The sequence below is a fragment of the Gekko japonicus genome, unplaced genomic scaffold (assembly GCF_001447785.1).
Source record: "Gekko japonicus isolate JY-2015 unplaced genomic scaffold, Gekko_japonicus_V1.1 scaffold573, whole genome shotgun sequence".
Classification (NCBI taxonomy): Eukaryota; Metazoa; Chordata; class Lepidosauria; order Squamata; family Gekkonidae; genus Gekko; species Gekko japonicus.
In genome coordinates this window covers 771,859-782,087 of record NW_015176469.1, presented here as the reverse complement: position 1 = coordinate 782,087, position 10,229 = coordinate 771,859, and the positions used below count along the sequence as shown (strand labels likewise).

At 38.8% G+C, this 10,229-nt stretch overlaps 1 protein-coding gene across 1 annotated transcript; it reads right to left on the bottom strand.

Moving 5' to 3' along the window:
- Positions 1 to 715: 715 nt before the first annotated feature.
- Positions 716 to 7,261, bottom strand: CETN3 (centrin 3). Its single transcript, XM_015427127.1, has 5 exons — positions 7,110 to 7,261; positions 4,900 to 5,035; positions 2,545 to 2,659; positions 1,670 to 1,861; positions 716 to 897 (listed from the first exon to the last, which is right to left on the bottom strand). The coding sequence occupies exons 1-5, from the start codon at positions 7,124 to 7,126 to the stop codon at positions 854 to 856; spliced, it is 504 nt and encodes a 167-aa protein (XP_015282613.1). The 5' UTR covers positions 7,127 to 7,261; the 3' UTR covers positions 716 to 853.
- Positions 7,262 to 10,229: the final 2,968 nt, after the last annotated feature.

Genomic DNA, 10,229 nt, shown 5'->3' with positions numbered 1-10,229 from the left:
GGGAATGTATTTTCCATAGTGGAACCCAACACAGCCACCACCAGATAAGGGATCCAACATATTTACACTATATAAAAAGTGAGCTCTCTGCGTGTGTGTGTCTGTGTGTGTGAAGAGCCATGAAGTTGCTTCTGACTTATAGTGACACTATGAATTAATGACCTCTCAAAGGTCCAATCATTAACAGCCTTGCTCATATCTTGCACACTGAAGGCCATGGCTTCTTTTATAGAGTCAATCCATTTCATGTTGGGTCTTCCTCTTTTCCTGCTGTCTTCAACTTTTTCTAGCATTGTTGTCTTTTCCAGTGACTCTTGTCTTCTCATAATGTGACCAAAGCACAATAGCCTCAGTTTAGTCATTGTAGCTCCTAGGTGGTTGAGGACACATTTGATCTAGAACCCACTGATTTGTCATTTTGGCAGTTCATAGTATATGACAGTTTTATAATGAGAATTCCCATTTGAATTAAAGACTCCAACAAAGCTTATAAAATATAAAAAGAAGACTTTATTAAAATGGATGTCCGTTAAACCTTTATATAAAAACTAAGGCCACAGCTAATGCTAAAATAATGTCAACTTTCAAAGGTTTTATACTATGATTTAAATTTCTTATACAAAGCTATCTTACAAATGATTACTCAAACGTAACACTGCTTATTCTAAAATTTAATGGTACAAAATATTAACTTTAATACATATACTTTGTGTTTCTTTTGGTCCTTTGAGGAAAATTATTTTTTGCATGGCTCCTGGTACAGAAATTAATTAAAATGAAAAGGTGGCAGCTTCAGTGCTGAAACCCGATAATCCTTTATTTTTGTGCTAGATTCAGTTCTTTTCTTACACTGTTAAACATCTCCAGTCATGATAGCAATGAACTCCTCCTGGTTGACTGTAAAAAAAGACAACAATAATAAATGTACAGTATATTTAAGCATTTGTATATTCAATCAAATTCGTTCCTTTTTGGCAATGTCAGCAAAATTCTCTCTCAAAAAATATTGCGGTATATCAGAAAGCCCGCTCAGCAGCACCCTTTGAACAGAATAGCTTGGTATGCAATCATAAAGCCAAGAACTTTAAGATAATTAAGATAGCCTGGTCTTACTAAAGCAGCTCAATTTGTAATGAAGTATTTTTACATATAAGACAGCACTGAAAATATAAGTATTTTTAAGTAAGAATGAGCCATCATGATTTGTCAAGTATCGCTACAAGAATGGATCACCACAATATCCCTCATCAGGCCGCCTTAAATTATTTACAGATTCTGTAGTACTGTATATTTTTGATAACAAATGGTAGTTCTTAGTTTCTGAATTCCATATTTATGTTTCAGTGATTTATACTGCAGTTTCAACATGGTAGTTGAAGCAACAATTCATTTCCATTTAATAAACCACTGCTAACTATAAAATTAGAGAAGCAGCCACTGCACTAATCAGACACAACTTCATAACATGCCATAGAATTTCACATTAGAATAGGAAGGAATATAATTTCATTTACAGTTCAATGGGGAGTTTGCAGAACAGGCAGTTTCCTAAATGGCAAATCTGAGCAGGGCTCATCATGAGATTCTCAAAGCAAGTGAATTCAATGTACTTGCTTTGTTCTTCTCAGATTCAAGAACAGGGTATAAAAATGTTACATTCAGTACTCACTTTCTCCATCACCATCTTTATCGAATTCTTCAATCATAGCCCGAAGTTCTTCATCAGTCATGTTTTCCCCAAGTTCTCTGGCTACTCGACGCAAGTTTCTCAAGCTTATTTTACCTGAATCATCATCATCAAACAATTTAAATGCTTTGAGTATCTCTTCGTGTGGATCTCTGTCAAGTATCCAGTCTGTCACTAAAATAGGAAAATAAGATATTGAGGCTTCCATAAAAATAAACTTTTGTTGGCCAAATTTTATCATCCTTGTAATTGCCCCAGGCTCTCTGACTCAAATCATTTAAGAGGTTCCTCTTCACCTTCTATCTGAAAGGAGATGGAGTGCCTTAAGTACATGGATAATGTATTCTACATAAATAAAAAGCTCTGTTCCACCATAAGCCTACTTCTTCAGTTTTTTGAGGCAACGAATTGCCATGACTACTCCTCTAGCATTCTATACAAGAGATTAACATGTTTTCATCACAACCTTATTGGGAGTGGGTAAGTACTCCCCAAACTCTGCACAAAAACACTGAAATGGTAATGTTCAGGTCAGGGGCCACTCACATTTTGATTCTATAGCAACATAAATTTATTAAACAATGCTGCACTTGTTAAACCTATAAACACCAAAGCAAAACTGAAGTATAATTGCTTTTCAATTTATATTTTAAAAATCTGAAGACAGAATAAAAAATATATCCAAAAATAGGTACTGTAAAAAATAGAAAGGCAGGAAAAATCTTTTAAGCTATTCATTAAAAAAGGCTTAACACTGTTATCCCTGGAACACTTGTACATCAAGAAACAGATGACCTAATCTTCTAGCAGCTGGTTATTGCCAGGCTTTCATGTCAATACATATGTACAGTACCTACCAACTTCATTAAAATCTTCAAAGGTGATTTTCCCAGTTCCTGCCCGATCATAATCTTTAAGTATCTTCAACACATCTGCCTTTTTAACATCAAAACCTAAGGCTCTCATTGCCACCTTTTGGGAAAAAACAGAAATGCAATGATGCTTCAGGTTCAATACTGGAAGGGAACCCTGCTTATTTTTACACAATAAATTGAAATAAATATCTACAGGAGCAATGTGGGTGCATATTGGGAGGAGGGGTCCACCAGAAAATAAGACTGTGTAAGTATTATCTTTTTTAAAAGTTGGCCTGTTTTTGGACATTGCCATTTAACTCATGACAACTTAATATTAATTATCATATTTCAATGTCCAAACCATTTGTACTAGGTCAGGTGACCTTTTTATCAGTGCAGCAATAACCGATTGTGGGCACCAATACTCTTCTTAGATGATATCAAAGAAAATATAGGTCAGATGCTTGGAATGACAAGACCTTAAATGATTAAACATCGTTGCAGAGGCCTATGAATTAATCACCACACTCCAATCACAAGAGCATCCACTGCCCAACTGAGAAGCAGGACTTTGTATGCTTCTTCTGAAAGTATTGCAACTTTCTCTATGTTAGGAAGTAGACTAGCTGGCCCAGAAGCAGTGGATAAGGCATCACTTCTCAGATGACAGCCTTCCAAACAGGAATTAGTATACTGTCCCAAAGGCTTCTGCAGTAATTTGAGAGCTGCTGGGTGATTTCTTATTTCCTGGTAAGAAGAACAGTGAGAGAAACCAAGACAGATTCTTTCGTGCTCCTGTTATCCCTGCAAGCTTTTCTCAAGGAAAGAGCTAAAGGAAGCAACAACGACCAGTCCGAGCAACATAAGTCATCCTTCCCTACTGCCAAAAAGAATGGGTAGAGAACTCCAAGGTGCCCATGGACCAACAGTTGGCCACCCTCTGTTCTACATACGTCATCTTATCCTCTTGTTTTCTGCCAATTCTACAACACAAGTTTAATGCATGAAGCAACCCATGGAAAAAACACATGGTACAAAAGAGATGTAGCTACAACGTCATATTGCCACCAAAAACATGGTATTAAAAAACTAGTCTGCTTTCCAGAGGTCTGGAAACATTTTAAAACAATAATTAAAATATTTCAGAATACTCTTTGACCTCACTGATTTTGCAGCAACCGATCCTAAATAGTTTATTGCCAACCATTTCTAACTGACTTAAAGTCTGTAAACCATAGAGCTTTGAGAAAAGAGCAAAAAAAGGGTAGGGGAAAGATTTCTGGGGGGAAACTGGAGTCTACATCCAGGTTCCAACATTATCCAGTTAACTTTTTGGTTCTAGCTTGTTCAAGAGACAGTGAAAGAAATGGCATCACTACATCTTAAGAATTAGAATGTTGTTTGTGCTAAGAGAATTAGTTATTTAGACGATTTAAGTAACAATACCATACATACACTAACTCTAACAAGTATCTGATAAAGAAACCTACTATACAATAGCAAGAGTGTGTTATGTTATGTACACTGCAATGTAAGCAGGGTTACACAATTCAAAGCCTGCTGACATCAATGGACTCTGAAGGGTGTTTAACTGCTTAAGTCTGAACAGAAACATTAGCATTTTCCTTCCAGATCTGAACTCTCTCTCTAGCACACATAAATAAATTTCATTATACACAAACACACACCTTGAATCTCTATTCCGCTCCTAGTTTTAAATGCCTCTACCTTTAGGCTGCTTCATATATCAAAGCAAAAAAGGACAAATACTAAAAAATCATATTCAAGAACTATTACAGCACAACTCTATGAGCTCGGACCCTATTCAAATTTTTATTTCATATATGAATTTGCTACGTGGTCCTATGAAAGCCACTTTCTCTCTTCTGCCTCAACTGCAATATGGGGATAATACTGGTCTACATACAGGGTTGTTGTATGGATTCCACAGAATCTATGCAAATACTCCAAACTGAAATACTATCACACCACACTTGTTTTTATCTCAGTCAGTAACTTGCGTTTATTCATTGTATGTATATCACAGAAACACAAATCACCATATTCAACTGCCTCATATATTGCAAAGCAGAAGAGAGTACATATTAAACTTTTAACCAGTATACATTTTCTCTGTGACATGAAAAGTGGCTGTAAGACCCTAGCACTGATTCTATAAACTGTTCCTTGGCCAAACTTGCAGTTGTTAAAGTGCAACCACTTCTCCTGCATTCTTGTCCTACAGAATAAGTATTCATAGCTGAGCATATCTGAACACCTACCCTACTAAGAGTGAAAGCATTTAGAAACCAACTACTATCAAAACAAAATGTCAAATGAAGAGAAAAATATTGCCTTTAGCTCATGATAATCTATAGCTTTATCTTTATCTGTGTCAAATAACTCAAAAGCATCTTTTATTTCTTGCTTCTGTTCTTCAGTTAATTCTCTTCTCTTCTTTCTCTTAGTTTTTTCAGCAGCAAGCTCCGCTCTAGAATAAAAAAAGACACACAGATCAGTAACAGAAAGCACCAGGTTTTTTCCCTTTAAAGAACAAACCTTTATGAGTTCTAGAATATTAGCTGTTGTAAATTTTCCGGGCTGTATGGCCGTGGTCTTGGCATTGTAGGACCTGATGTTTCACCAGTAGCTGTGACTGGCATCCTCAGAGGTAACACAGAAAGATGGAGTACTCTCTTCCAATGTTCCCTCTAAGCTTTGGAGTCTTGTGAGCAAGAATTCTACTTTGTGAGCTACTGGCATTGAAGTTGTGAGCAGGCAATTTCTCTACTGCATAAATTAGTTTGCTCTGGAGCCATCCTTCCTGAGCTCAGGCAAAAATCTGTCAGCTGGAAGCTGAAAAACTATGAGCTAGCTCACACTAACTCAGCTTAGAGGGAACAGTGCTCTCTTCTATGTTATACCTCTGAGGATGCCAGTCACAGCTACTGGCGAAACATCAGGTCCTACAATGCCAAGACCATGGCCATACAACCCAGAAAATCTACAACAGCTAATGAACTCCAGCCGTGAAAGCCTCCGACAACATAGTTCTAGAATACATCTTAAGCAAGTGGGTGGATATTTTATAATGGACGTGAGTAATCAGGAGATTATCAGCCTTGTTTATTTTGATGTTTTGATTTATTTAGATCTTTTCAACTCAGCATTCAGTAAAAAGGGGAAATTATAATGTTAAAGAGGCTGTGGCATTATCAAAAGCTACTGCAGTTCCTACATTAATTTAGCAAGTCTCAGCAAACCTAATGCCACTCATGTTTGCACCTATCACAAATGAAAACAAACCTGCATCAAAGAGCTCACCCCCCCCCCGTGTGTGGTGCCAGTGCATGAATAGGGACAAAACATCAGTGGCATTAATGGGGTTGCCAGCCTCCAGGTGGGACCTGAAGATCTCCTGGAATTATGACCAATCTCCAGACCACAGAGACCAGTTGCCCTGGGGAAAAGGGCTGCTTTGGAGGATGCATTCTATCGCATTAGACCCTGCTGAGGTCACTCCCTTCCCCAAACCATGCACTCCTCAGGCTCCACCCCTAAAAATCTCCAGGTATTTCCCAACCTACAGTTGGCAACCCTAGACATTAAGTTTGTCAAGATTCTTATAACAATAATTAGCAGCAAATTTCCAAACAGTAATTACTAATTAGCTAAACAGAGAAAGACAGAGTGGGAATAACTACGTCCTTTACTTGCCCCCCCCCCCACATCCCTCATCTCACAACTGCAGGAAGCCCTCTGGCAAATACAAAATGAACAACTTTTGAACAACTCAAGGAATCAAACACCGGCAACGTCAGATAGGCTTGAATGAGTGGTTTAAAAAAAAAAAAAAAAAGACTGCTGCTAATTTCTTTCATTTGCGGTTGATTCCTGTACTTTATTTTAAATTAATACTGTATTTTAATTGGTTGACTATTATCTTATTGTCTTGTTTGTTATTTTTACTAGGTGCTTCGAGGGGAGGGGTGGGGTCAAAGACCTTTAAGTAAACAACGCAATCCAAACAACACTTTCCTGGCATCAACCCCGAATAAAAAGGATTCTGAGAAGACCTGCTTATGACTGCTGTCTAAATAACCGTGAGGCACACAGTAGAAAAGAGCAAGAGTCCAGACTCCAGTAGCACCTTAAAGACTAACAAAACTTGTGTCAGGGTATGAGCTTTCATGGGTCACCGCTCACTTCTTCAGATGCTCTGGATAAATGTCTGAAAAATTGCCCATACAAAATTCTGTAACGTTTTCTGCTGAGCTGAACAGAATTAATTCCATTCAGAATTCGTCCTCAGATCTTCCTGAGCGCAGAGTACCTGTCCAAACATTTTTTGGATCGCAAAAGGAGAATGCAGGCAGGAAGGAAAACCCTTCAGCGCCCTTCTCTTAACTTTTAAAACAGAGCGCAGCTTCGCCCACTAGCGAAGCCAGCGAGCGCCCGTGCTAATATCGCGGCAAGCGACTCGGGAGAACTAAACATTGAGTTACCATAGCAACAAGAAGCAAGCGCCCTTCACGGCTTCCCTCCCTGCCCCCGTTTGTACCAACCTCGAGACCAAACTCATTGTCCTGACCCCAACCCCTCAGCCAGACTCCGAGTTGGGCGGCAGCGTGCCTCTGCTACTGCGACCCCCCTCTCGGGACCCGGAATTAGAGCCCCAACAACCTCGCAAACGAGTCGTAATCTGTTCCGTCCGACAACAACACCGTTCCCTCCTTCCTCAGAGTCCAGCTACGATTGGATACGGCCAAAGTTCCTCCCACCTCTTTCTGTTTTATACTTCTGTGACAGGCTGAGCTACCTATCAGTCAAATCGATGACGTTTCCCCCCCGGTTAACCCATCAAAAAACCGGTTGGCTACGAGCAAACGTTACCCAGAAGGCAATGAGGCTTAAAGTCACAGTCTCTTACAATAATAGGAAGCTGGTTCAGGGGTGGTTTACACACACCGCCTCGCCGTAAGGCGCTGGTGACGTTTGGCTGCCAACCTCCAGCTGGGGCCTGAAAATATCCCTGAATTACAACTCCAGACGACAGAGAAGAGGTCCTCTGGAGAAAATGGCAGCGTTGGCAGGTTGAACTCTATGGGTTTATACCGGCTGAGCCCCCACCCCACCCCCCAAAAAATCTTCAGGTATTTTCCAACCCTAGGGTGGCAGTCCTAACATGGAGTGGCCTCAAGCCTCCATCACAGTATATTGTTGCGTGAACTCAGAAAGCCATGCCAACCCCCTTAAGCCTCAGAAAAATTCTTCTAGGAGCTCATTCCAGCAGGAGGGAACTGAGTTCTAGTTTAAGTTCAGCTCTTTAATCACTTTTTTTCCTTCATTCCTGAAAACTCTTGGAACTCAAAAGTAAGCCTGTGTGCTAGTGGAGTAACTGGAGTTCTGACACCAAGGCTCTCAATTGGTTTGCCTCATATTTATATTTGGTTCTCCCCATCCTCCTTGAACCGCCCTTTTATATCTTATAACCTTCATAAGTCTTGGACTGATTTTGCACGTCACTTGCCTCGTTCCATGCAGGGTTTCCCCCCGAAGATTGCCCCGGATCGTTTTGTTCAATTTCCCATTGAAGGTTTTGGCCCACCGCTGTTTGTAATCTGCCTCCATGATGAATAAAATTGGTAACGATTTTTTGCCAGCTGGCTAGGTCCTTTGATGTGATATATATGGGAAGCGTTTGAAAGAAGTAATTTAATTTTGGGAGTGCCATCATTTTGATAGCGTTGATTCTACCCATGATTGTCATGTGTAACTGGGTGTTCCCTCTAAGCTGAGTTAGTGTGAGCTAGCTCACAGTTTTTTAGCCTTCAGCTCACACATTTTCGTCTTAGCTCAGGAAGGATGACTCCAGAGCAAACTAATTTATGCAGCAGCCAAATCACTCACAACTTTAATGCCAGGAGCTCACAAAGTAGAATTTTTGCTCACAAGACTCCACAGCTTAGAGGGAACATTGAGTCACCATCTTTTAATATCTCTTATTTGTAGAATAACCGGATGGAAGTTTAGCTGCTGTAATTTATTTACATTCTTTAGGATAGTAACTCCCAGATATTTGAATGTTTTATGATATATGGAGACTCCTAACTCATTTCGAATTTCAATTTATCGCTTTGAATTTCAATTTGCATTTTTAGGTTGATATTTATGCATAGTATTCCAGACGTTTTATAATTAATACGTAATCCTGCAATTCTTCCATAATCACAAATCTCCTTCATTAATCCAGGTAGTGCTTCTTTAGGATTTACCATTAATACAGCTACATCAACTGCAAACATATTCATTGTATGTACAAGTGCATTTATCTCTAGGCCTTGAATTTGCTTTATTAGCCCTTTTTGCAATTGCCAGAGGTTCTAATGAAAGAATAAAAAGCAAGGGTGACAAAGGGCAGCCCTGTTTAGTTCCCCTGGTCAGGGGAAAGCTAGCAGAATCAAAACCATTTATTTGTACTCTAGCTTTGGACTTTTGGTATACTGAATTGCATTCATAAAATATTGCCCAGTATTTAATTTTCTTAGCACTCGATTGATAAAGTCCCATTCCAAATGATCCAAACCTGTGCATCAAGAGATGCTATGGCTAATGGTGTCTGACTTTTTTTACTAACGTAAATGGCATCCAATACTCTTCGTCTTGGATCTGCTATTTGCCTTTGGGGTACAAAACCCAATTGGTCTGGAGAAACATAATTCTCAATTATAATGCTCAGTCTCTACGCAAGGACATCTTGGTTCAATAATGTTATTGGTTGGTAGGAATCTAGTTGGTTTGTTTGTTTACCAGTCTTTAAAATCACTGTAATCTTTGCGTCTTCCCATGAGTGTGGTGCTTATCTTTCATTATTTGGTTGAATAATTTTGTCATAAATGGGAGTAATAGGACTGAATTGTTTGTAAAATTCTGGGCCATAACCATCTATACCTGGAGAACCTCTGATAAGTCTTGGGTGAGCATGGAAGCAGATGGGAAACATCTGAATTTGAGAAAATAGTTTTGGGAGGGATAAAAGTAAGAGCCATTAAATGCATAGTGAACCCTTTCCTATATACATTAAAATTTTGGGTTAAATGGAAAAATTAACTGATCCCAGAGATATCCCCGTTGATTCCTATCAATATTACATCCCAATTTCTCGTGTCTGGATAAACCAGAAAGTATCTTAAATGGAAAGAAAAAGGGATTTATAGAATGAGAGATCTTTATGTAGACGGGATTCCCTTTACTGTGATGGAACTAAAAGAAAAATTGCAAGGCGAGTTAAATTGGTTTTTGCTATATCAATTGCATTATCTAATTGCAAACCCTATGGGTAAGGCAAACCATGACTAGAAAGCTGTTGAAATTTGAACAGATTTTAATGCAACATATGACAAGTCTAAAAGGAGTAATCGCTAAAATATACACTTATTTAATTGAGATAGATTCAGGTTCACTAAATGTGTTGAAAATAGCATGGAATAAAGATACCGGAATAATAACAAATAAAAAATGCTGGAATGTGTAAACAGCAAGACAATTATATTCATATGTGGTCGCTATGCCCATTAGTGTCAGAAATGGCAAAAATTACACATCAAACCATCTGTGTTACACCAGCTTTGGCCCTATTAACAGTATAGAAGAAACAGAATGAAAAGGTGACGTCTAAAAGACTA

Coding starts and splice junctions, on each gene's coding strand:
- CETN3 (XM_015427127.1), bottom strand. Junction 2,660..4,899: donor TAGATTATCATGAGCTAAAG/GCAATATTTTTC, acceptor TTTTCCCAAAAG/GTGGCAATGAGAGCCTTAGG. Junction 898..1,669: donor TAAAGATGGTGATGGAGAAA/GTGAGTACTGAA, acceptor CTTTTTTTACAG/TCAACCAGGAGGAGTTCATT.